The sequence below is a fragment of the Artemia franciscana genome, chromosome 7 (genome assembly GCF_032884065.1).
Source record: "Artemia franciscana chromosome 7, ASM3288406v1, whole genome shotgun sequence".
In the NCBI taxonomy this organism is placed as follows: domain Eukaryota; kingdom Metazoa; phylum Arthropoda; class Branchiopoda; order Anostraca; family Artemiidae; genus Artemia; species Artemia franciscana.
Window position 1 is genome coordinate 39,018,827 of NC_088869.1, and position 27,896 is coordinate 39,046,722.

Here is a 27,896-nt window from a genome sequence, read left to right on the forward strand (position 1 = left end):
ACTGGTTTGGTTACAAATGAATACGCCACGGTTTCTCTTTTTATGTCTTATGCCTCTTGTGGGAAAAAAACTGATCTTCTGGGAAAAAAATTTCTTAGCCTACTAAATAGTTTTAAAAAAGGAATTAATCCGTATCCTGGGATCCGTAGCAGCAACAGTATTCAGGCCAATTTTTCTATTCACTTCTGGAGGTCTCATCGTGCCACATTTACTGGCTTGGTTACAAGTGAATACGCCACGGTTTCTCTTTTTATGTCTTATGCCTCTTGTGGGAAAAAAACTGATCTTCTGGGAAAAAAATTTCTTAGCCTACTAAATAGTTTTAAAAAAGGAATTAATCCGTATCCTGGGATCCGTAGCAGCAACAGTATTCAGGCCAATTTTTCTATTCACTTGGAGGTCTCAGGTCTATACGTCAAGCTTTTCTTTGTTTTGTTTTTTTAAGCCTCTTGTTGTTCATTCGAAAATTCTTTCTGGTATATAGATCGTAAAACAGAGGAGAAAATTTCTCAGAGGTTTACAAAATTCCTAGAGATCTTCTGTGAAAATGTTTCTTCTTGCCAATTAAATAGTTAAAAAAAAGAAATTAATTCCTATCCTTGGATCCGTTGTAGTAACAGTGTTCAGGCCAATTTTTCTATTCACTTGGAAATCTCAGGTCTATACGTCAAGCTTTTCTTTGTTGTTTTTTTTAAGCCTCTTGCTGTTCATTCGAAAAATTTTTATGGTATGTAGATCGGTATATTGAGATCTGAGATAAGGATCCGAGTTAAAACCAGTCGTGTTTTGAAAAGGTGGGATTATTTTTCCATCGAGATATAAAGGATAATGTAATTCGGTCAGGAAAAATTTGTCCAGAAGTTTTTCTAGGGAGGTTTCATATTATTTCATTTTTGATCAGGTGTTCTTGAGATAATTGACGAAGTAACACCTCCCGGCCTCATAAATTTTCTCGACGTTTGTCAGAACTTGGAGTGCCAAGGACAGTCAAAATGAACTACGATTATTGAATCTAAAAAAGTAAGGAAAAACTGGCGATTCAACTTTTAATCGAAAAGAGTGCGGCTATGAAGTTTTTGGTTATACCGGGTGCAAGATTATATCCAGTTGTTTTTCAGTTGGGGGGGGGGGGGGCTACAAAAGAAACTTTTAAAAAGCATCAGAAATTTGTTTATATGCATTTTGTTTTGTTGTTTGGAAGGGGGTTTACAAGAATACTGTTAAAAATCGCGTGAAACATTTGTTTATATGCATTTTTATTATGTTTTTAGGAGTCGGACAAACATTTTGGGATGGGGTATTAACCCCCTGACAACCCCCCTCCCCTGGATACGGCCTTGACCGGTTTTCATATTAAAAAAAAGAAATGTGGTTGGAAAAGCAGCTAAAATTCAGCTAAAGACAAATATCAAGAAACAGCTTATAATGTGTAGCTTCCTTTTGAAGGTGAAGTTTTCTTTGGGAATGAAAAGATTATTAATGTTTAAAATTTATGGACAAAAGTGTTGTCAGATCTAACTATGTAGTTTTGTTTTTTATTTTCATGGCTCATAGTGGCAACGCTGGCGAAAATGCGGCGCTATTAAAAAAAATCCAGGATTTTGAAACAACCAAAAGAGAATCTTAGAAAATCGCGCTTTTCATTATAAATAGTTCTATAACTGGTCAATTACGCAAAAAAACATTGTATTTTGATTTCTTGGTACTTTAACTTTAAAAATGGAGATTAAATCATAAATATATAATACAAACCCATTTGATAATTTTTAGCTTAAAGCCATGTATTCACATGCCTTTTCCAGCTAATGTAAGCCAAGCGGGAGAGCTCACATCTTTATAGTGTGTGATAAGTGCTGCCCAAGGTGTAGTCAGTGCTGCCTTATTTGTGAGCACCTTGATTGACTCATTAGGCTAAAATCGCCTGAAAAAAATAGTGAAGAAGAAGTATAAAAAGAGTTGTAGTGGAATTGTTTTCATGCCTCTTCTTCAATTGTTTATTCATTTTCATGGATTGAAATTATTTTCTCTTTTTAGGCTGAAAATGGTCATGATAATAAGGTGGAGTCACCACGCCGTCTGATTCCTGAGCTATCTTCTGCTGAATTTGAAAAGATTCCAAGGTAGATGTCTCTCCATGTCTTTAGCATTTTGTTGAAAAAATTATGTTTGTTACGTATTATTACAGGCGAGAGACATACTTTAGTGAAGTTATTTGCCTGATTACTATATTTTTAAAACGTTATTCCTGAAAGAATGGAAACCCTTCCCCACCTAAAACAATTTCTGGCATTTATTTGTTTCCGCCACTGTGATACATCAAAATAATTGAGAACTCCTCCCGCCCCACCACCTGATTCTTGTTTATTGTGCTTTTTTGTTAATACTCTTCTAGCTTGAATTTGGAAATACTAGAATAGGGAGAACATAATAATGTATTTTGAAGTTGCACTTTTTTTTCTTTTTTTTATTAAAATACATGTTTTAAGTTGAAAAATAACAATATGTGAAAATGTTTCTACTTTCAGCCAGGTTAAGATCGCTTACTAAGAAGAAATCTAAGCAATAACGTAGTTCTAGCTCAGTAAATTTAAACAAATAAATACAATGATTTGTCTTCGTTTATTTAAATACTCAATACTCAACACTCAAAAATGAACATTTGAATGTGTTACTTTTACAATTACAAGGAAAACGCACTCAAAAATTACTATATTAATGCGCTAAGACAATAGTGCACGAAGTAGTTTGCAAATCTATTTTGACGGCACATGACGGGCTGTAGTTAGTTCTGCCCTACTTTTGGTGTACTCGATTTTTGTGTGTAAAAAAGATTTGGTGTGTAATCGCTTCTTGGATAAAGCTTTCTCTTATATTTAATGAAATATGTATAGCAAGACACAAAAAAGAAATCGGGACAGGATTTCCCTACCCTTCTTTATCTTTTTCATTTTCTTTCTCTTAATACTTTAACTGGTTGAATTTTTGTATAATTTAATAATTGTCCCAGGGGGACCTGGGGGCTTTGTTCGTTGAAATGGAAGAAGTTTTTTTTTATTTGTGTTTTTTAACACAAATTTAATTTTGCTCTATTTCATTCGCTGTAGAAAGTAACACCATTGGCGTATTTGTATATGTATATATCGTATGATTTTTTTTTTTTTTTTTTTTTTTTTCAAATTGAGGCCCTGCACGAATTTTTTCCAAAGTCGTGACCTATCTAAATCGTTTTACATGCGAAAAATCGGACAATTATGCAATTAAGAATGGACTTATTAAACGAAATTTAATTGTATGTTGGTGTATTTTGTCCCCTGATAGGCGTTATTATTGAATTTTTCTGGCGCAATGTGTAAAATAATATGTAAAGCAATTAATAATCCGAAATTCACTTCACAGCTACAAAACTGGAATTTCTTTCTCTAAAAGCATGAAATCAACTTAATTTTCCACTAACAATATGCGTTTTGAAACTTTTTCTACTTATGCTTAAGCCTTTTAATATTTAGGGGTCCTTAATTTCAGTCAGTAGACGATTTGCGTAAAACTATTAAGGGGCTTGGGGAGGGAATAAATTTTTCCAATCGTGTGACCTATCTAAATCGTTTTTTTCTTCATGCTAGAAAATGGTAGTAGGCCGGTTTTCGAAAAGAAAATATGGCACCATTTTTAAGAAAAAGTTTACAGGCATACAATTGTTGCCCATTATATAAATTGAGGTTGACTAGTAATTTAGTGTCGATTTTGGACTAAATAACGGAAATTTAGACCATTTTTATAATGTTGAAACTGTTCTAATGACCATTGTTGTCACTTCAAGGGTACAAAACGGGAATGTCTTTCTCTAAAAGCTTGAAATCGATTGAATTGGGTTGTAGCTGTGAAACTTTGTCTACTTATGCTGACGGTTTTCAACATTCAGGGGTCTGGTTTCAGCCAGTAGACAATTTATGAAAACTATTAAGGGGGCTAAGGGAGGGAATAAACTTTTTCAAGGTTATGACCTATCTAGATTGTTTTTTAACACACCAGAAAATGGTTTTTCATTTTCGAGAGAATATTTACAGGTATACAATTGTTGCTCGTTATATAAATTAAGGTTGATAAATAATTTGGACTAGATAACTGAAATTCAGGCCATTGTTCTAAACTGGATTGCGTCAATTTTACTTAGGCACAAGTAAAACAAAGCCCCCCCCCCCCCAGTCCAAAGATGATACATTTCTGCCCAGAATTCGTTTGCGTCAAAGATACGATTATTTACCATGTCTCATATTTTTCAAATGACAGGTATGTCAAAGACAGAGTCCCATATGATGCTATGAAACCGTTTATTGATCAGCTTGAAGTCATTATCAACAAGAAATACCTACTGCTTTCAAAGCCCAGGGCTCAGGTTTCACGGCAAGATATGGAAAAAGTTAAAGAATTTAGAAGCCAGGAAAAAGACGAAACAAGAGGTATATCTTTGATTTTAATTAGTAAAAGCTCTTGGGTTTTTTTTCCAAGTAAACCTATAATAAGAAATTATAAGTAAGTAAGTAAGACGGCACTAGAACCTTAAGGTCCATCCTGTGCTTTCACACACCCTTCCTGCTTACCTTTCCCAGATTTCTCCAGGTACCCATTTAGAGCTGGGTCGACTCTGGCTGAGCTTACAGGGTCATGCCACTGACCCCCGTCCCAAACTAAATAACTGGTTACAACCAGGATTGAACCCGTGCCCCTTGGACACAGAAGAATTCTCACGCCATCGCGCCAACCACTCAGCCAGGACGGCTCAATAAGAAATTACCTGTACTATGAAGAGTACATTTTACTCGGATATATAAATTATATAAATTAGGCCTATAAATTAGTAAAGTCTTTTTGATCGTTCCATAGCGTAGTGAAGATTACGCCTGCTTTGGATGCAGTAGGTCTTCGATCAAATTCCTTGATGGAACCACAGTTTAGATTTTTACAATGGTTTACTTTTGTGAGAGTGAATGGTGGGAATTTTTGGGACAGGCGAAAGTCAAGAGGGGGAGTTGATTGAAGCAGTGTTGGAAGGGGGTATCTGTTAGTGTAATATTATCAGGAAGCACTAAAAGATTAGGGATTATACCAAAAATATGGGCTGTCAATTGAGGTGGGGTAGGCTATATGGGACATTTGCTCACTCTTCCACCTAGGTTTTGAAAAACACTTTTTGGGAGAATTTTTATTGAAAAATTCCTTTTTGGTATTCGGTAAAACTACAATAAGAAGCTATATCTGTACTATAAAAACTTCATTAGTGTGTGTTTGCTATTCCTGGGCAACTGGGCTGAGACCATGCGCGCGTGATCTTACCTGGGAGGGGTAGATCAAAAGGGGGAAGGATCTGCTGGTAGAGGAAAACCTGAGTATTGTTGTACTTGGGTTTTAAGCTGTTCAATATTTATTTCCATTGCCCCATGGAGTTCGGACAATCACATCTAGTTTTCTCTATGCAGTAGGTCTTCAGTTTGATCCTGGGTGGAACCACTTTTTAAGTTTTTATAATTTTCTTTTCATAGCAAGTTCGCTATTAAATGCAAGACAATAGAAAATACAATTCAAAATTGAAATACAGTACACTTATTACAACACACTTAATTCCCCTCGAAAGGCTCCATGGCCAAAGACGTGAAAGAAGGTCAAGAGAGGGAATGTTTTAGAGGACCTTGGGGTATTGGTTGTCTTAGTAATATCAAGAAGCATTAATAGACTAGGCATGATGCCGAAAGCCAGAATTGTCAGTTGAGGGGGACATAGGGGACATTTGCTGCCTCCCTAGATTTCAAAAACTGCCTTCTTTAGGTACTTTCATTCAAAATTAAATTTTTTGGCATTTTGATTGAAAAAAGAAGAAACCAAGTTGCTGCCCCCCCTTCTGTATTGGAAACACATTTTGCCCCGCTCAATATTCTTAAATTGACGCCACAGCCAAAAACAAATGGGAAACAATTTTAAAGACTCTCAAGCAACTGCAGGCAGTTTTGGTTTGTGTGTTCTATTATAGAAGCAATATTTTCAATAATATTATTATCATCGTATATATACTTATTATTTACCTTTTTATTTATTATTTATATACTACTTATATATACTTATTACGTGTATATACTTATTATTTATTTATTTATAATTTGATTAATTTTTTGGGTTTTATTTCAAACCAATTTAACAAAATTTCAAAAGCTTCTCATTAAATCGCTAAATAACCATAGTCAAAGATTAAATAAATGTAATGAATTCCGTTCTCTATGGACTGTATAACACTCATCAGTAGTCTCCATGTAGTCTGCGGCGCTTGTTTGACATCCATTATAATTTGTAACGAACTTCAGACCATGTCTGAAGTGAATATACTATAAACATTAACTCATTGCTTTACTAATCTTCTTGAGTGCGCTAAGCACACAACGGTGTATACTCCTCCTCCGCCGATTCTTGGGAAAGTTTTACCCTTTACATCCTCCTGTAGAGCTCTTTCTTCTTCTAAATCTTTAGCTCTGTCCCTCCTATTCGAGGACAACCTGTTTTTTACTGGCTTTCATCCGTAATCGCCGTAATCCATAATGACTGGTTTTCACTAGTCATCGCCATCGGGCTAGTCAGTGGAATCAAACCAGGTTTAACTAGCTTACCCTGTTTACTCAACTTTAAAAGTAAAAAAAAACTAGCGGGCTAGTTTCTGGGAGCTGAAAGTAGAAATATTTATCTGATCCCCCTTAATCCAAAAGCACAGGCAACTACCTTTGAGTAGCTTACAGACTACACTCGATTGTAGTCGATACGCTCACCCTCACTACTCAACTTTCAAATTAAAAGAATTTAACATGTTTGACACTACTAGCTGAAAATATAAACAGTTACCTCGTCCCCCTTTATCCCGCAGAATAGGCAATTAACTTGAAGCGGCTTAACCTCACTGCTCAACTTTCAAAGTAGAATAATTTCGCGTGCTAGAACCTTGCGGGTGTATATAAAAATATTTATTTCATCCCCCTAATCTACCAGCATCGGCATCTACCCTTAAGTACCTTATCAACTACACTCAATTAGATCACCCTCACTACTCAACTCTAAAATTAACATGTTTGACACTAGTAGCTCAAAATATAAATAGTTGCCTCATCCCCCCTTATCCTGCTGAATAGGCAGCTATCTTGAAGCGACTTACCCTCACTGCTCAATTTTCAAATTAGAACAATCTAGCGTGCTAGATCCTGACAGCTGCAAAAAAAAACATTTGTTTCATTCCCCTTAATCTAACGGTAGAGGCCACTACTCTTAAGTAGCTTAACAACTACCCTCAGTTAGCTCACCCTCAATTATTCTACTTTCAAAGTAGAACAATTTAGCGCACTAGATCCTGGCAGCTGCAAATAAAACATTTGTTTCATTCCCCCCCAATCTAACGGTAGAGGCCACTACTCTTAAGTAGCTTACCAACTACCCTCAGTTAGCTCACCCTCAATTATTCAACTTTCAAAGTAGAACAATTTAGCGCACTAGATCCTGGCAGCTGCAAATAAAAACATTTGTTTCATTCCCCCTAATCTAACGGTAGAGGCCACTACTCTTAAGTAGCTTAACAACTACCCTCAGTTAGCTCACCCTCAATTATTCTACTTTCAAAGTAGAACAATTTAGCGCACTAGATCCTGGCAGCTGCAAATAAAAACATTTGTTTCATTCCCCCCAATCTAACGGTAGAGGCCACTACTCTTAAGTAGCTTAACAACTACCCTCAGTTAGCTCACCCTCAATTATTCTACTTTCAAAGTAGAACAATTTAGCGCACTAGATCCTGGCAGCTACAAATAAAAACATTTGTTTCATTCCCCCTAATCTAACGGTATAGGCCACTACCCGTTGCATCCTGGCAGCTGCAAATGAAAACATTTGTTTCATTCCCCCTAATCTAACGGTATAGGCCACTACTCTTAAGTAGCTTACCAACTACCCTCAGTTAGCTCACCCTCAATTATTCTACTTTCAAAGTAGAACAATTTACCGTACTAGATCCTGGCAGCTGCAAATAAAAACATTTGTTTCATTCCCCCTAATCTAACGGTATAGGCCACTACTCTTAAGTAGCTTACCAACTACCCAGCTACAAATAAAAATATTTGTTTCATCTCCTTTAATCTAACAGTATAGGCAACTATCCTTAAGTGGCTTACCAACTAGCCTCAGATAGCTCACCCTCAACTACTCTACTTTCAAAGTAGAACAATTTAGCAGCCTTGTGCCTGTCAGCTGCAAATAAAAATATTTGCTTCACCCTCCCCCTAATCTAACAGCAGAAGAAATTACTCTTAAGTAGCTTACCAACTACCCTCAGTTAGCTCATCCTCAATTATTCTACTTTCAAAGTAGAACAATTTAGCGTACTAGATCCCTGCAGCTGCAAATAAAAATATTTGTTTCATCCCCTTTAATCTAACAGTATAGGCAACTATCCTTAAGTGGCTTACCAACTACCCTCAGATGCTCACCCTCAACTGCTCTACTTTCAAAGTAGAGCATTTTAGCAGCCTTGTGCCTGGCAGCTGCAAATAGAAGTATTTATCTCAGCCCTGTCTATCCCATAGAATGGACAACTAGCCTTAGGCAGCTCACTGCTCAGCCTTCAAAGTAGAAAAATTTAGCTCAACGGATCCTGGCATTTACAAATATAAATATTCATCTCATCCCCCTAATCTAACTGAACAGGCAACTACCCTCAAGTAGCTTACCTTCACTGCTCGAATTTCAAAGTAGAACAATTTTGTGTGCTAGATCCTGGCAGCTGAAAATACAAATATTTATCTCGTTCTCCCTAATCCAACAGAATAGGCAACTACCCTTAAGTAGCTTACCAACTACACACAGTTGCCGCACCCTCCCTAATTTCTTCCTCCCTAATTTCTCTTCACTTACTTTCTTTTCTATAAGAAATCTGTCAGGGATAAGATCTAAGGGAGAACAAGCCTAATTTTACTTTGAGTATGAGTATGAATAAGTAGATGTCATGTCACTAATGGAATCGTAATTATAAAAGGTCTAAGCCGAGCTGGCCTAAACAATATTTAAAGCCCATCGATTGTTTACGTTCTACTTGCTTGGTCTTTTTATAGAATATGTGCTGTATATGTTGTATTGTTATTCTTTTTTTTATTTTTGATTCTTTCCTTTTCTCTAACCAATTCATAGGTTGATTGCGATTTCCACTAGTTTGTGTCTCTATTGATTTCTTACTATATTGATTACAAATCAGATGCAAGTATTACAAAATAGAGGCCCTAAATGAAAATATGTTAAATATATATTACAAAAAAATAGTGTTTCATATTCATCATAGCGGATATATAGTAGTTTTAAAGTCATTCATGGATATTATGCTGCTGAAATTACAGATTATGGATCTTAAACCAAAGAACATAGTACACAGGATGTCTGCTTCACAATATATTTTTCCTGTATCTAACAAAGATTGTAACAAAAGATTCCTAAACTTACTTCCTTAGAACTTAGTTCCCTCTGGGCCATCTGTGGGATGTAGGGAATCGGCGAAGCCTTGGTAGACATCTCGCATAGTTGCTGCGGCTAAGATATCTTCTCGCTGGGGCTGTCATGGCGTATGCGAACTTCTGATATCACAATTGCACCTGAGTGTAATCTTCGGTCTCCTTTTCTGTCGAAGCCCACGTAGCTGCCATCGGTGCTCTTGGTGTGTAGTGGCTGACTCCTTCACCTGGAGGGTGTCTCCAGGGTAACTCCATCTTTTCTTCTTCGCCACTTTAGAAATAAGGTGTTGACCAGGTCTCAAGGAGATCTCAGCATTGCCCACTTTTAGTCTCCAGCTGACATTTATTATGCCCCTCGGGCGCATATTTTCGAAAGATACTGGTCTTTTCTCTGTCTTTATATCGAATTTTCGGCACTCGCTTGCATATAACAGAACTGACATAATTTTGCTGTTGTAGCTGTTTTAAGGGAAGAGAGAACGTATTTTTTTGGCCTACAAACTGTGAGTTTATTGAAAGTCGTATTTTCCTTGTCTGTTCTTCTCGTAGTCTCATTTTGTACTTCAGCTTTTTATTCGACTTAGCTTCCGAGGCATGTAAATTCAGGGACTTGCTGTATTCTGCGACTTCCGCATATTAGTTCAAGTGGGGTGCCTTACGATACCGTAGATTTTGTCTTTTCAGTGCTGATTTTTAGTCCACCTCGCTCTGCTTTACCGCTCAGTTTGTCACGAAGCTCCTAGAGCCACCGTTTTCAGTTTTCAGAAGTGCCACGCCATCAGCAAAGTCTAGGTCAAACAAAAAGTTTGATCAAAACACTTTCAAAACATAACCCCATCTCAGAGGTATGACTTGACTGAGTGGCGTATCCGGTATTTCTGAAGGGGGGAGGGATCTTTTTCTTCTTGGTAAGAAAATATTCCCTTGAATTAGTCCACTTTAATACTCTTGTTTTGGGCCATAAAATGTCCTTCGAAATTTGATATAGGACCTTTATTTTTCTTCTGATACCTGGTGGAATAGCCCTGACCAAGAAAGTACTAATTGTCTGTTAAGAACTGTTTTTCGTGAAATTCTTAGCGATTTTTCAGAAAATTTAAGGACATCAATAGAATTGTAAGAATATAAAGTAATGCTTGTTGTTATTATTGTTGTAAATATTCTGCAACGAACTTGCATAATTTGCTGTAGCTTAAGTATTAAGCTTTAATATTAATTAATTAATATTACTAATATAAATATAATTAATATTAAGCAAAAGACTTTTGCAGATTACAAAACAAATGGTTTAAATCATGTGCATTTCTAGGATTTTTCTTTTTGGAGAAAAGGAGGGGGTTGAGTTTTTTTTTATTCTTAAAATTCAGCTCTCGTTTTAGCTGTCTTGGCATAATCAGCTTCGCTTTCTAAGAAAATTATCCTAAGAAAAATGAAGAACTAAATTTAATTTAGCTGCAATTCTGCATTCATGCTGACCACATAATTTCCCTTTGAGAAAAAATTGATAAAACTATGGAACTGTTATCAATGAGAAGCGCCAAATTTCCTAACCAATTGTCATCACTTTATGGCATTAATCAAATAAAACTTATTTTTACCTTGATTATCCTTATAAATTTGTTCTTTATTTTTCTTTCCATTCCCAAAGTAATGCTATCTTTACCTTTTGCATTAGTAGAGCTATACCAATCATTTTCCTTTTTCTTTTTTATCTCTTCATTGCATTTTTCTTTATCCCCTAGACGCTCGATTCGTCTTATTTCTTTTCCTGTTCTCCAGGCTGTGAATACCGATGCCACACGCGTGCCTACCCATGAAAAAATCTAATGTCGCTTCTGTTGCTCTTTGTCTATGTGTTCTCCGGAGGAGCTGCTTCGCGGTCCGGCTTTGACTAGTGGTTGAGATAGGGAATGATCCGACTGTTTATATCTCTCGACAGGGATCTAGACAAAGGTCTGTGTGTCCTAGCTGTCTCTTGGATCTCTCTGAAGTTCCCGGCATGAATGATAACATAGTTTTTCATAAAAAGTTATCATCGTCTGGTCTGCGTGAGCACCCCACTTTTTGAGGTACTACATGGTCGGTTTTCTCTGGCTTTTAAAGGGGTTAAATTATGGAATTCGTTAGTTTGGGAAATTAAAAGTAGTTGTGAAAGTAGTAGTAGAAGTTTTAAAAGGCTGTTGAAAAATGGACTGTTTTCTAAATCTAATTTTAGTGATTTAATTGATAGGATATAAAGTTGATAAAATGGTGTTAAATTATCAGTATTATTACCATTATTTTCTATTTTAACATAAATTGATAAGTTTTAAGGAAGGTGTTGTGTGTTGAGTGCTAAGTTAATGGCCGCAGGGTACGTGATATTGTAGTTGTCTTTTTTTTACCCCTTCTCAGGTGTAAGTAATTATTGTTTTTATTTTGAGGATTTATTTGATTATTGCTCTCCCATATTATTACTGGTATTTTGAGAGGAAGTGGTTGTATTAAGTTTTTTTTGTTAGTAATTGATATTAAATAAGTAAATGATTTTGGTTCAAGTCTTGCCTGCTTGGAAGGTTTCAATGTGTATAAATTGGACGTTCTTCTTTCATACAGTCTACAATGTATAAAAACGCACTACACTTTGCTCCCTCTTTTCGGATCTATACTTGGCTCCCTCTTTTCAGACTAGACAGCTAGAAAACCGTACTCAAATTATTCACATTATCAAATTGTCGTATCAATACCTTTGTAGCCACATGGTAAAAACGGTGGAATCAGTGGAAGGGTGGTAAGGGGAGGGGTTTTATATATGGCCCCCTAGAATTTGTTATCTCCCTAGATTTTGAACAGTTTTCATTAAAAAATTACTTCTATTGACTGGAAAAAATTGAAAAACTACTAGTTTGCCCCCTCAGAATTTTCATGAAATGGCACCACTGGCTAGAGTTGAATAGACTAGAATAAAAAATAGACTAGCCTACAAGAAAACCGTAGTTGCTTGAAACGTGTAACTAGACTAATTAAAATGTATAGTTTTAACAAATACAGGCTAAAAATATAACATAAAATAATAAATATAAAATAATATAATAAATATAAATAATAAATATAAAATAGTATAAAAATATTAATACAAAATAATAATAACATAAAAATAAAAAATATAAAATAATAAATAAAAAAATATAAATCTGTTAATTTGACTTGCAACTTGGAAGTTGATAGGTAAACCTGGCAATGCTTAAGATAATTTCTATGAATTTAGCTGGTATTGACTTCCCATTCTTGTCTTTCCTTAAATTTCTCAACGATGGCAGTGTAATTTTACTTGTCTATTTCTTGCATAAATAATAGACTAGGGAATTATTTTTCTTTAGATTAATTTACGAACAGGTGATTCTTGGTTGGAATTTTTTCGAAGAAGAATAATATATTTTATTTAGAAGGAGTCATTTACATTTACCTTTTTGCAATGACGTTGACAGATATGCCGTCCTTAATTGAACTATTCAAAGGTCAGTTTGACTAAGTTCATAAAATAGACAGTAGAGAAAATTATGAAGGATTTCAAGAAGTCCTGGTTTGGATTGCTAACCATTAGAAAGATATATATATATACATATATATATATATATATATAATATGTATATACATATATGCATATATATATGCATATGTATATGTATATATATCGTAAGTTGTTGGAGTGGGATTGAAATTATTTGATCTTTGAACTATTTTCAAAACCCTCGTGTAAAAACATATGCCCCCAGGGTACAACATTTGCCCTTTGGCTCACGGGGGTTGTTTTAACCCTGGAGCTTTTGTTATCTGAACGTTTGACTTATTTTAACAAAATGGCTATCTCAAAATCTCGATCAGTTGAATTTTGGGTAAAAAGGGCAGAAGGGCTATTTGCCCTCCGGTCGCTTTTGAGCCTTAAAAAGAGAACTAGAACTTTCAATTTTCAATAGAATAAGCCCCCAATGAAGCTTATACGATCATTTCTTCCTCAAAAAAATTATATATGCCTTGGGGAATAATTTACAACACCTGTCTCCGGGTTCTGGGGGGTTGTGTAAGCCTCTTGAGTTTTTGATCTTTGGTCTATTTTGAAACAAAATGAAAATCTCAAAAATTCAATCGGACGCATTCGGGGAACAAACGGTTGGTGGGGGGGGGGGGGGTCCAGTAGCCGTCAGATTACTTTTGACTCTCACAAGGGAACTAGTACTTTCGATTTCTAGTCATTTGGGTGTCCTGCAAAGTTTACCTTGTCCATAAAAATCCTTATATGCCCCCGGGCATAAGTTAAAACCCTTCCCGGGGGGGGGGGCAAATTGACCCCGAAGTTTTTTATTTGCTCATAAAACCACTCCTTACTTAAAAACCAACTTACAACACTTGTCCCCGGGCTTTGAGGGGTTGTGTCAACCCTGGAGTTTTAGTTATTTAACCCTTAATCTGTTTTGAACAAAATGGCTATCTCAAAATTTTGGTTGGATGTATTTGGGGGGAAAAGGCCTTGCGTGGGTGGGAGGGCTAGTTGTCCTCCGATCATTTTTGACTTAAAAAAGACAATAGAAAATCCAATTTACAATCGAATGAGCCCTCTCTGAATTTTACACTACTATCCCCTCCATGAAAACCTTAAGTACCCTGGGGACATAAAAGGCCCATAACGGTAGCTTGTACTCTTAGCAAGCTTTTTGAACACCTCCTACTACCTTATATCACTAAGCTTGCTCTAAATGATGATAATCAATTTGTTTTTAGATCTGGGCTAGGCTGTCAGCATGCTCACCGTGCTTTGACTTCTTTATTAAAAGATGCCCATCGCACTCGTCGCGTACTTCATTTCGCAACCCTGGACTTGTCTAAAGCATTTGACAGTATTTGTCATACTCAAGCATGGACAGCATTATGCCAGAGAGGAGTAAATCCGTCGGTAATTCACGTGCTTCGTTTTTGGTACTCGTATTCTTACCTTCGCCTTAAGTCATATAATTCTTATTTTGGTCATATCCCTGTTCGTTGCGGTGTAAGGGGGAGTTCTTTCGCTGTATATTTTTAATGCTTTTATTGAAAATGTATTATCAAAAATATCGACTACGTGCCTACTAGGACCACCTGATATCTCATATCTGGCTTATGCGGATGACATTCTTCTAATTAGTCAAACTGAGTCTAGTTTTGCCCGTTCAGTGGAGTCAGTTACTTCTCCTTTCCGTGATATCGGCCTGTACCTAAATATTGACAAGTGCGAGTTTCTAGTTTTCAACGGTAATAATTGTTCAGAATCACTATACTGCGATGGTTTTAGTATTCCTCGTGTTAAATCATTTCGTTGGCTTGGTATAACAGTTTGCGATTCTATGAATGCTCTCCGGTCTGGCGCTGTCAAAGATATTAGTGATAAGCTGAGGCTCGGTTATTCTAAGATTGTAGCAAATCGTGGACACTATAGGAGAAGAGCGCTAACTCGGCTTTACTCAAATTTTTGTGATCATTCTGTGCTCTTCTGTTCTGGTATTAGGCCACTTCTGTGGACTGGTGATCTAAAACGTATTCGCATAAATTATTACCGGTACTGCAAATTTCTTTTATACCTACCTCTTTCTTACCGGAATACAAAACTGGTTAAAAAGTATTGTGCGACAGATATTACTGGTGCTTTCGAAAAATTATCTGCGAAGCCAGCTATTGAAGCGCTTTATAGGCTAGGATGTTTTCATCGCCTTATCCGTCTTTTTTCTGTATGTGATTAAATTTGTTTCGTTTTTATTACTTTTGCTGTTTTTCTTTTGTATTTTACTCCACTTAACCTCTGTTTTGTGAAGTGGGTGATAAATAAATTATAATTATTATTATTATTACAACTAACAGCACTTTTCCCAGGGTTATGGTGGGGGGGGGCCTTTTCTATCCCTGGAGTTTTTGTTATATAATTTTTGATCTGTTTTGAACAAAATGGCTATGTAAAAAGTTTGATTGGACGCATTTGGAAAAAAGGATTGGTGGGGGGCGGATATTTTTTACTCTTAAAAGGGGGAACTAGAACTATGAATATCTAATCACTGAGTCCCCTCTGAAGCTTATACGGCCATCTGTTCTATAAAATCTTATATGCCCCGGGACGCAAGTTACAACCCTTTCCCTAGATTTCTTGGGGGAGGGGTATTTTGATCTCGAAATTTTTCTTGTCTGATTGTTGAACTGTTTCAAAGAAAATCTCTATCTCAAATTAATCGGAAGCATTTAAGGAAAACAGGGTGTTTGAGGGGGGGTAATGATCTGATCGCTTTGATTCTTAAAAATGTAACAGTAATGTCCGATTTCCAATCAAATGAGCTACCTCTGAAGTTTATACGACCGTCCCTTCGATAAGAACCTTATATACCCCCGGGGCATGACTTAAAACACTTGCCACTGGGCTCTGGGGCTGTGTCGATCCCAGAGCTTTGTTATCTGATGATTGGACTATTTGCAATATAATTGCTGTCTCAAAGTTTTTATTGGATGCATTTGGGGAAAAAAGGGCGTGGGATGGGGGGGGGGGGCTAGTCGACCATCGATCTCTTTTTAACTCTTAAAAAATGAACTAGAATTTTCTGTTTTCAATCATATGAACCCACTCTCAAGTTTTGTAGGAGCAGCAAATCCATAAGAACAATATATGCCCCCTGAGCATAACTTACAAGCCTGCCCCTTGGCCCCAGAGTTTTGTTATCTTATTTGAACTTTTTTTAATCGGATGCATTTGGGTAAAAAAGGGCGTGGGGGCTGTTTGCCCTCCAATCACTTTTGGCTCCTAAAAAGGGTACTCTAACTTCCGATTTCCGATCAAATGAGCATCCACCGAGTTTATGTGACCATCCCTTCCATATGAAGTGCCTCTAGTGAGAAAATTAAATATTCGGAGCTTTATGGCCACAGGGTTGGTAGGGGGAGGCTATTTGCCTTCGGATCACTCTTGACTCTTGTAGAGGGAACTAAAACTTTCAATTTATAATCATGCGAGTCCCCTTTGAAGTTTTATACGACCGACTCTTCCACGAAAACCTTACATACCCCCGGGGCATAAGTTACAACCCTTCCCCTGGGTTTTGGGGGGATATGTTGACTCTAAAGTTTTGGCATTTGATCGTTCTACTATTTCAAGCAAAATGGCTATCTCAAAAATAGGTGACCGCAGGTCACTTTGATGATTCTTTAAAAGGTAACTAGAACTTTCAATCTCCAATTGAACGAGCCCTCTCTGACATTTATACGACCACCCCTTACATAAAACCCTATCTGCCCCGGAGCATAGCTTACAACACTTCCCCCAGGCTTTGGGGGTTTGTATCGACCCCTGAGTTTTGTTAATTTATGTTAAAACTATTTGGAACAAAATGGCTATCTCAAAATCTTGATCGGATGCATTTGGGGAATAAAGGGCCTCCGGGGGGGGTCTAGTTGCCCTTCGATCACTCTTGACCCTCAGAAAAGCTCTATGAATTCTGATTTACAATCAAATGAGCCCCCTCCACAGTTTATACGACCATCCCTTCCATAAAGCTGTTTTATCCCTGGAGTTTTTCTTTTATGATCTTTGGTCTATTCCGACCGAAATGGCTATATAAAAGTTCGATCGAACGCATTTGGGGGAAAAGGGTTGGGGGGTGGGCTAGTTGCCATTGGATTATTTTTGAATCTTGAAAAGGGAATTGGGACTTATCAAGTTATAATCATTTGAGTTCGCTCCGAGGTTTATTCGATCACGTCTTCCTTAAAAGTTTTATACGCCCCCAGAGAATAAGATACAGCCCTTCCCCCGGGCTCTGAGGGAGGGTCGTGTTGACCTCGAAATTTTTAATCAGATGCATTTGGAGAAACAAGGGTGTGTGTGTGTGTGGGGGGGTGGTTACATGTCCACTGATCCCTTTTGACTCATAAGAAAGCAACTAGAACTTTCTTTCAATCAAATGAGCCACTTCTGAAGTTTATGTGACCACCCCTTACATAATACCTTATATGCCCCTGGGACATAACTTAAAACACTTGCCCCTGGGCTCTGGGGGTTTGTTTAGATCGTGGAGTTTTTGTTATCTAATGTTTAAACCATTTTTAACAAAATAATCATCTCCAAACTTTATCGGATGTATTTGGAGGGAAAAGGGCGTGGGGGGCTAGTTGTCCTCGACCTCTTTTAACTATTAAAAAGTAAACATGAACTTTTTATTTCAAATTAAATGAGCCCTCTCTGAAGTTTATGCAAGTATTCCTTCCATAAGAGCCATAGATGCCCCCAGGGCATAACTTACAGCGCCTACCTCTGGGCCCTGGAGGGTTGTATCGACTTTTTATTATCTGATATTTGAATTATTTTTAACTATATGGCTATCTCAAAATTTTTATCGGATGCATTTGGGGAAAATGGGCGGGGGGGGGTGGCTAGTTGTTCTCGGATCATTTTGACTCTAAAAAAGAGCGCTAGGACTTCCGATTTCCAATCGAATAAGCCTCCTGCGAAGTTCATACGAACATCCCTTCCGTATGAAGTGCCTCTGGGGAAAAAATAATGATATTATATAAATAAATAATAAAACATTGGAGCCGAATGGCCTTTACTATAGGCAATGCTATAAGGTTGTCTCTGATTTATTTGATGTAATCGAAGGCTATATTTTTGCAATTGTTTCCGTATTTTCTTCATCAAACAATGTTTATTTTGTCTTTATTGTTTGTTTTTTGTTTTTTTTCCTCAGGAATGAAGTTTTTTGTGCCAGGAGACTTGAAACATTTTTCGTCATTAGCTTACGACTCAAAGACGAAGAAAATGCTGGCTATTCTTACCTATGTTAGGAAGCTAAAAGAAATTCGTGGCCCTGGTCCACTTGTTCGCTACGCCGTACCAAGACCTAATTAGTTTGGGTCGTTACCATATTTTGTACTTCTGATTTTTGTATTTGAATTTAAAATAAAATCGCATAGTATTCTTCTTTTTGTATTCAGCCTATTTCCCTATAGTCAATATAGTATTCACGTTTAACGTCTTCTTTCACGTTAACGAAAGAAATAAAAAAAATCAGATAAAATTAAAGCAAAACTAGAGATGTAAAACTAAATAGATCGAAATTAATGTAGGCAGTGAGGGCTGCGCACCCCTCAGCCTCTCACTCGTGATGATTTCAAACAAATGAACCCTCTCCTAAGTTTCTACGACCACCCCTTCTATCCAAAGTGGCTGGTATTTCTATGCAAAGTACCCGTGGAATATCGTTCTTTAATGAACGCCCCAAAATGAGGGTACTCTGATATCTGCACACAACTAAAGTCAAACGAAAGAGAAAAAGAGATATTACCGTCCTGTAGTATGCATCTCTTCCATCGGTTGAAGTCTGGTGTATTTACGGTGTATTTGGTTAACGGTTTACGGTTGTGCATGGGCTTATGGTGTATTTTCGTAATCCAATCACGATATTCCTTAGGTAAATCTCAAATCTTTGGAAAAATAAAATTCTGATTGAAAAGTGAAAGGTTATCAAACAGTTCGTGGTAACGAACTGTTGTAAGGAGCGACCCGGCTCAATAGTAACCAAAACCCTAAAAAATGAAATTTTGATGCCAATAGTTACATCAAAAGAATTGCATTTTAATGCTGATTTTAAATATATAAATTTCATCAAGATTAGTCTTACTCGTCAAAAGTTACTAGCCTGAGAAAATTTGCCTCATTTTAGAAAATAGGGGGACACACCCCCTAAAATAATTCAATCTTAACGAGAATCACACCATCAGATTCAGCGCATCAGAGAACCTTATTGTAGAAGTTTCAAGCCCTTATCGACGAAAATGTGGAATATCGCATTTTTTGCCTGAAGACAAATCACGGATGCGTGTTTATTTGTTTTTTTGTTGTTTTTTTCCCCGGGGTGATCATATCGACTCAGTGGTCCTAGAATGTCGCGAAAGGGCTCATTCTAAGGGTTTTTTGTCCTCAACGCCTCGCTCTTTACGCTAAAGTTTTTTAAATTTTTAAGAAGTCGAGTTAAGAGAGAGTCAAACTTTAGCGTAAAGAGCGAGGCGTTGAGGCCGAAAAGCCCCTTTCATATACGGAGTAATTTCTGTTCGTTTTAAGTTTTAATGTCGCTCCTTACTTTCATTTAAAAAAACTTTTTTTTTTTTTGTTTAATAAACGCAAAGGGGAGCATGTATAAAGAACATTAAGCCTTTTTTATATATTCTGGTGATTAATATTTGACTTGTTTAGTTACTTTGTTGCTGAGCAACACTACTGCTTTGGCAGTTGTTTTTCCTTGTGATCAGTCGGCTGTAGCTTCGGAATGGTAAAAGTTGCATGCTCAAACTTTTCTTGGGCATCGGACTACTGCTTTCACAGGTTTTTTTTTCTCGTGATCAGCTGTCTGTAGCTTCGGGGTGGTAAAATTTGCAAAGTCAAATTTTTCTTGGGTATCGGACTACTGCTTTCGCAGCTTTTTTTCTAATGATCAGTCGTATGTAGTTTTGGAGTGGTAAAAGCTGCAAACACAAACTTCTTAGGTATCAGACTATTGCTTTCGCAGCTTTTTTTTCTCGTGATCAATCGTCTGTAGATTCAGAGTGCTAAAAGTTGCAAACTCAAATTTTTCTTGGGTATCGGACTACTACTTTCGTAGCTTTTTTTTCTCGTGATCAGTCGCCGGTAGCTTCGGAGTGGTAAAAGTTGCAAACTCAAACTTTTCTTGGGTATTGGATTGCTGCTTTCGCAGCTTTTTTCTCCTGATCAGCCGTCTGTAGCTTTGGAGCGGTAAGAGTTGCAAATTCGAAATTTTCTTTGTGCCGGAATTGTGAAACGGGGCAGAAAACTCTCTGTGAAGTTCAAAAAAACTGTTTAGTCGGGAAAACTGTTTAGTCCGAAAAATTGTGAAGTCGAAAAATTGTTTTAGAAAAACACATAATTTCCGGACCTTTCAACTTGTGAACAAAACCGCTATATCAGTGTTTGACTGGATGTGTTTGGGGAAATGATGGGCGTGGGGTGTGGGGGTGGCTATTCGCCCTCCAGTCACTTTCAACTATTAAAAAAGATACTATCCCTCTCAATTTTGAATCCAATTAGCCCTTTTTGGGGTTTCTAAAAATTACACATTGTGTCAACATCCTTATTTACCTAGTTAGCTCTTTTGCACTGCCTGTGAAAAGTGATTAGAGGGTAACTACAACCCCCATGTTCTCTTCTTCCCAAATGCATCTAATAGAAATTTTGAGCCAGCCATTTGGTTCTAAAAAAGTCCAAAGATCATATAACAAGACCTTCGGGTTGGAACAACCCTCCAGAGCCTGGGGGCACGACTTGCATTTATTCCCCGGGGGCTTATAAGGTTTTTGTAGAAGGGGTGGTCGTATAAATTATAGAGGAGGCTTATCTGATTGAAAATTGAAAGTTCTAGCTCCCTTTCAAGATTTAAAAGTGATGGAGGGTAACTAGCCCCAAGCCCCCCTAACGTCCTCTTTTCAACAATCGCATCGGATCGAAATTGTGAGACAGAAATTTTTCAAAATAGTCAAAAAAACATATAAATGCCTCCAACTCCCCAGAGCCCAGGGGCAACGGTTCTAAGTTATGCCTCTGGGGCATATAAGGTTTTTATGGAATGGATGGTCGTATAAACTTTGGATGGGGCTTGTTTGATTGCAAAGTTCTAGTACCCTTTTTAAGAGTCAAAAGGGATTGGAGGGCAACCAGTCCCCCCCCCTAAACGATCATTTCCCAAAACATACTCAATCAAAATTTTGAGACAGCTATTTTGTTTGGCATTGTTGAAAGGTCCAGTAAGTATACCTTTGGGAATGTCAACCCCCACAGCCATCAGGGTGAGGGCTGTAATTTTGGCATTTCGTTCGTTGTTTACGTATAGACTATATGTATAATAGCATATTGTATACGATATAGCATATGTTATTGAGTGAGGTAGGCATATTTGACCTTTACTTTCTAAAAAGACGAATGACATTGAGATGAACCTTTTAGAGAATTTTGAGGGGAATGTTGAACTAAATCAAACACGTTGTGTGCATACAGGTTGTCAAAAGGGCGTAACTCAGTAATGTCTGAGTATATTAATTTGGAACGTTCAGAAAATGACAAGGGAAATGTTCAATTGACAAGTTCAATTGTTCAAGGTTCATGTTCAAGGGAAATGTTCAATTAACAGGCGATGATACAGGCGTATCAGCTATATTTTTGGAACGGCTAACCGTATCAAGTTGAAACCTCTGGGGCATCATAAGTGGGATGTTCAACTCACCAAAAGGCAACATGTACCTGCTACTACCGCTATTAATGCTGCCGCTTCTAGTGCTGCCACTAATAATAATACCACACTATTATTGCTACTATTTCTCCTGCTGCTACCACTATAACTACGATACTAGTACTATTAGGGCTACGTGTATGAAGTTGAAAATTTGACAAAATACTGAGGGGGATTTTAACTGGATCAAAATACGCCATGTGCATGCAGATTGTCAAAAAGGCGCATCTCAAGAATAGATTTGGCTATTAAGTTGGAGCTTTCGGAGAATGCTTAAAGGGGAAGATCAATTGATCCAAAGGTAATGTATGCATGCTACTACTAACACTACTACCACTATACCAGTATATATTTATAAATATAAAGATATGAAATATTTTTGTTTCCATGAAAAACACTAAGTCAATAAAAACTGGACAGGAATAAACAGAAGAACAAACAGAATAAGTACATTTTAGATATTTTCACTTCTTTAACTGTAATAAATCAAAAGGTATTAAGACTTTAAGGAATAAATACCAGTATATGTATATTAAGCTGACAATCGACGCTCATTTGTTTTCAGTAAAGTGCAAATTAGGTTCTTGTCTTGAGAAGGCATAGGCTTTGTCAGGGCTACTCATGTTAATTTCTGGTCATTTTGAGTTTATCTCGATGTTTTACTGTAATTTCTGCTTGTTTTACCTTTAATTTGTTTATTAATGGTTATTTGTGGTATTTTTACGCTTGGAAGATTATTTGACTTTATTTCTACACATTTTTGGTTTAATGAAGCTCCTTGCCTTTCTTTGAAAAACTTATTTTGTGAAAATAGTTTTTGAAGTAATACAGGTAAAAACAAGAACAACGCCGATACAAAGTTTGACTTTACAAACAATTGAATAAAAAAAAACAAGTTTTTTTTTACTGAAAGTAAGGAGCGACATTAATACTTAAAACGAACAGAAATTATTCCGTATATTAAAGGGGCTTTCCCCTTCTCAACGCCCAGCTCTTTATGCTAAAGTTTTCTTATTACTTTAAAAAGTAAAGTTGTGACGAAGAGTCAAACTTTAGCGTAATCAGCAAGGCGTTGAGGAGGGGACATCCCCTTTCACACACGGAATGATTATTAGCAGTATTAGTTAGTTAGTAGTATTAGATTTTTAGGAAATCTAATACTACTAACTAACTAGGAAACTTTATATCTTTCCTATCTTTTAGCTCTTTACGCTAAAGTTTTTTACTGTTTTAAAATGTAGAGTTAAGAGAAAGAGTCAAACTTTAGCGTAAAGAGCGGGGCGTTGAGAAGGAAAAGCCCCTTTCATATACGGAGTAATTTCTGTTCGTTTTAAGTTTTAATGTCGCTCCTTACTTTCATTTAGAAAAACTTGTTTGTTTTATTTAATTTCTTTCAAGAAGTCTCTAGAGGTGAGAGATGCACCTTTATCTTCCCATAGGCAAAAATGGGAAAAAATAAACACCAAAAAAGTTAAGAAGATCCTAATTTTCTTATAGAAATTCGAGAAAAGACCAAGCTTAGAATATTGGAAGTTTCAGTGATGACAGTTGTCAAGTATTGCTTTGAAGCATGGACGCTCCAAAAGGCAGATGAAGATTTGCTAGATGCTTTCCGGAGAAATTGCCTACGGATTGTTCTCGGTACTCGGCTGACTGAACGTGTTTCAAACAGTAGGATGCATGAAACATGTGGTTCAATCCCGTTTTCTAAGGCTATAATGAGAGAAAGGTTGAGATGGCTAGGGCATGTTTTGCAGATGAAGGATGATGGAATGCCAAAGATTGCTCTTTTCGGCGACCAGTCTAGGGCTAAACGGAAAACAGGTTGTCCGCGGTTGGGGTGGCAGAATGTCATAAAGAAAGATTAGAAGGAAATGGGGACTTTCTGGGAGGATGTAAAAAGGGTGGCTTTAAGTAGATTGGGATGGAGGTGAGGCGTGTGTAGCTGTGTTGGCCTCGGATGGCTGGGTGCTGCGGATGAAATTTGAAGTTGAACGAGAAGTTTGACTAGTGCTTAACGGGAAATATTTTAACTAAAGCAAAAAATATTTAACTAAAAATACTTAACAGACTATTCTTAAAACAGCTTACTCTTTTAATCCAGGAATAAAGTAGCTTATGCTTTTAAGCCAAGAAATAAAATAGTTTATGCTTTTTATATCCATTTATACCGAAAAAGTTGCCAGTTTGACAGAGTATTTGAACGGACAGGTTCTAATGCATCTGAAATGTTTCATTGACAAGCTCCACACAAATGTTGTCTATTTGCTGTTCTGACTAAGACTGAGAATTTGAGTGAATAGTTTAATGTTAACTCTAGTGTTTTCCAAGGATGTATTGTGTTCCCAGTACAGTGTGCTATTATCATAGACTGTATTCTTCTGATGTGGAACTTCATTGGTGGAATCCAGCTAAATCAAACAGTACTTTTCGTGACAAACTCAACAGAATTGAAATCGTTTCAAACATCATTTTGAAATGTGGGAGCTCCTCCTTAAGAATCGCTTCCTTTTAGTATTAATTCTGAGATGTTCATCGTAACCATCAATGCTGACTATTAGGATGGTACCTGTAGTGAGGGAGGTTATCGCTTTTGAAATCCTCCCTCCGAAAAATTTGTCGGGCTCGCACAAAAAAATATTCTTGTAAACTATTTTTGTTGATTTGCAAATTTTTGTAGCCCCCCCCCCCCCCACCCAAACAAAAAGCTGGATAAGGGTGCGCTAGCCATACACATTTAAATGGAAATAACAAAATTACCTCTAATGCATCTAAATCTTCCATCTACAAACCCAGCACAAACTTCTCTTACTTTACATTCGTTTGAGCACCACCTGTCTGGATAGGATTCAGAAGGGTACCTCAAATCATCATCTAGAAAAATAACAAAAACTATATTAAAGTTAAAAGGAAGAAGAAATTTGCCCCTATAAACCAATATATCATAAAGTTAAGATCTGACAGGAGTTGAAATTTGCTTCGGTAGTAGAATATCGCGTCCATCTGAAAAGTCCATACGTCTTATCAGAGAGCCGTACCATAGAGGTTCTAAGATTCAATCTTCAAAATGTGGAATTTTGCTTTTTTCAGAAGAAACATCATCGATGCATGTTGATTTGTTTTGTTTGTTTTTTTTCCCAGGGGTGATTACTAAACCGAAGTTCCAAGATAATTGGGAAGGAGCTCATTAAAACATAAATTTATAGCTCTTTTTTAAGTGACCATACCGATTGGGTCAGGGGAAAGTCTTGTTTTCTGCCATTTTAGGGCACCAAACTACGACTTTATTCCAAAGAGGACGGGTTTACAATCACTTTAAATTTTGAGAAGCTAACGGTGGCAGTACTGGATTCAACCAAGTTAATTCATTTTATTTGTAATGAAATTAGGCTACGATTGGTGATTGGTAATTGCGCATCAGCTATAATAAATGGAGGTGGTGAATCATTGTTTAGGTGGGGAAAGGGTAGATTCCTAAAAGAACATTTTAATGGAGAACCTGCTTACTCTTCATGGGGCTTCAGATAATTGTTGAAAGAGGTAGGGCGGGGGTAGGAATGAATTCAATTCAGCCAAAATGTTACATTCCCATATCTACCAGCACAGAGGTGGAAAAGAGAAGGCAGGTCATCACCAGCGTGCCAGGAAACTTCTTTGGGGTGGCAAATAATGGTAAATTATTTTTCAGCAATTTTTAATGATGCTATTTTCTTTTTCTATTTTTATGAAGTTCGTTAATGTATTTAAAGGAATGTATGTAATGTGTTTATCGATTAAACAATCCTATCGTAGATGTTTTGGTGGCTTCAGTTATGTTTCCAAATTCAACCGAAATTCTTTACCAGTAATAATAACAAGAAAATTTTTCACCAAAATTATTATTCACTGCCAATTTTTTAAGTATATTTAAATTCTATCCAAATTGATTTTGCAAATTTAAAATTAGGGTGGTTCTAATCAACGTACAATTATTCATTTACACATTCTAAAAGTAATTAAACAGGGATTTTTGGTACCGGTACCTCAATTTATATCATGGTTAGGCCTGGGCATGATTTGAAAAATAATCAGAAAAAAAAGAGCTTTACAACTGAAAGCAAGGAAGAGATTTGAAACCTATTTGAACAGATTTTTCTTTCTAAGGGGACTGTCTCCTCCTTAGTTCCTAACTCTCTGTTGTGAAGTTTAGATTTTTTTCAAATTTTTAATGAAAATTTTGAATTGGAAAGATAGAATTTTTCAAAGCACTGAAAAACTTTTGATGACTGAGCAAGGTGTTGAGAAGGGGGTCGTTCCCCTTATATACAGAGTAATTTATATTTCATTTTAAGTTCTACACTTGCTCCTTACTTTATTTGAAAATCTTTTTCTACTTGTTGAATTACATCTTATTAAACTGTAAAGTTTAATAAATACAATTCTTTTGGTAGCAACGATCAATATTTCAGTGATCTCTGTTTGGATTCTGGTGGGTAATTAAATAAAAAACAAGTTTTTTAAATGAAAGTAAGGAGCAACATTAAAACTTAAAACGAAAAGAAATTACTCCGTATATGAAAGGGGTTTTCCCTCCTCAAAGCCTCGCTCTTTACGCTAAAGTTTGACTCTTTCTCTTAACTCTACTTTTTAAAACAGTACGAAAATTTAGCGTAAAGAGTAACTGTCACTGGAAAGTCAGAAGTTATAAAGCCAAGTTCTAACTGGACTTACTCAGATTTGTAGCCGAATATTACGCCCATCCGATGAAAAGTCCCTTCGTTTGCAATACAAAAACATCTCCTGATTAAAATTCCGAATTTTTTTCAGCTTGATAAACGGTTTTTTACGATTTGAGTTTATTTTTTACGGTTTGAGAAACGGGCAGCCACTCTCTTCTTTGTAGTGAGCACACCATGCATTAGAAGTACATCCCATTTCTTTTAGAAAGAGTCGGGGAAAACATCTTTCGGAATGTCTTTTTTTAATTATTTTGTTTTTGATTGCAAAAGTTTTCAAACAACTTCTTATTTCAAAACAAGATCCTTTTTTTTGACATCAAACTTTCATCAAATTATCAAACCTATTATCAAAGACTCAATGTATCAAGTAAACAAAGTATCAAAGTAACATTAAGCAACTTGCACAACTTACAGACCTTGCACTGTATATCAAAGTTACCATGAAAAATCGTATTGATCTGGTATTGTAATTGGAAAAAAGTATAAATTTATGCAGTGAAAAATTCTGAAGGCGTCAGATATTTTGGTTTACAGTATTCAGCATTACATTTAAATATATTAATATTGTTAGGTAGCGTCCAGTTTTTACAGCGTTACTCAATAGAACCCAGCACTAGAAATTATTATTTGATTTTTTTATGTTGATTTTAATGCTTTACTTTGAATATACTACTTTAAAAAATGCGTTTCTTTTTATAGCTACGGATTCCAGAATTGTCAAACATATCAGTGTGCCGATAATCTAATCCAAAATTTCACTATTACTAATTGATGCTCAACACTAAGTTCCATTGCAACCGGCCCTCGTGTAACTGAAATCATGTAACTGAACCGTCGTGCAACTAAACCCTCGTTCAACTGAACCCCCGAGTACCTTAACCACAGTGTAATTCAAGCCTCATGTGGCTGAATTCTCGTCCATCTAAACCCTTGTGCAACTGAACCCTTATGCAACTAAAAAATTTTACCAGTAATTCATTTTTGAATGAGTGTACTTCTTAGAATGAAATACTTTTTAAACTAGGCTCTGAAACTCTGAAATTTGATTTACATACTAATTTCATAATTTCATCAAAATTTATTAGGCAATGGCTTCACAAACAGCTTGTCATCTTAAACAAACAAACAACTTTTACAAACAAAAGATAACTATAAGTTATTTGAAACGTCTATTTGTTCCTTCTGAAAAGTATTCTTACTCAATCCTAATTCTTGTTAAAGACAAATATGAGAAATTTATTAGGATTTTGGATATCTGTTTTGTTTTGTGTTACTGCGTTTGAAGCAGTAGAAGCAGGTAATATTTTGAATATGTATGGCATTTAATTAATTTATTACAAACAGGATTTGTAACTTCAAGTTATAAATACCCTCTGTCT

At 36.4% G+C, this 27,896-nt stretch overlaps 1 protein-coding gene and 2 long non-coding RNA genes across 6 annotated transcripts in view; 2 read left to right on the top strand and 1 right to left on the bottom strand.

Annotated features, from left to right (window-relative positions):
• Positions 1-27,896, top strand: part of LOC136029257 (uncharacterized) — a 113,786-nt gene that overhangs the window by 74,798 nt on the left and 11,092 nt on the right. For all 4 annotated transcript variants that reach the window (XM_065707491.1, XM_065707495.1, XM_065707494.1 and 1 more), the window contains 2 exons: positions 2,035-2,120; positions 4,288-4,457. In XM_065707491.1, coding sequence (XP_065563563.1) covers positions 2,035-2,120; positions 4,288-4,457 — 256 coding nt within the window. The remainder of the gene's footprint in view (positions 1-2,034; positions 2,121-4,287; positions 4,458-27,896) is intronic.
• On the bottom strand, positions 1,819-27,398 carry LOC136029260 (uncharacterized). The gene is made up of 3 exons (XR_010618004.1): positions 27,283-27,398; positions 24,560-24,673; positions 1,819-1,921 (listed from the first exon to the last, which is right to left on the bottom strand). It is a non-coding gene; the product is annotated as an uncharacterized LOC136029260 (long non-coding RNA).
• Positions 13,862-18,484, top strand: LOC136029259 (uncharacterized). Its single transcript, XR_010618003.1, has 2 exons — positions 13,862-14,783; positions 18,251-18,484. It is a non-coding gene; the product is annotated as an uncharacterized LOC136029259 (long non-coding RNA).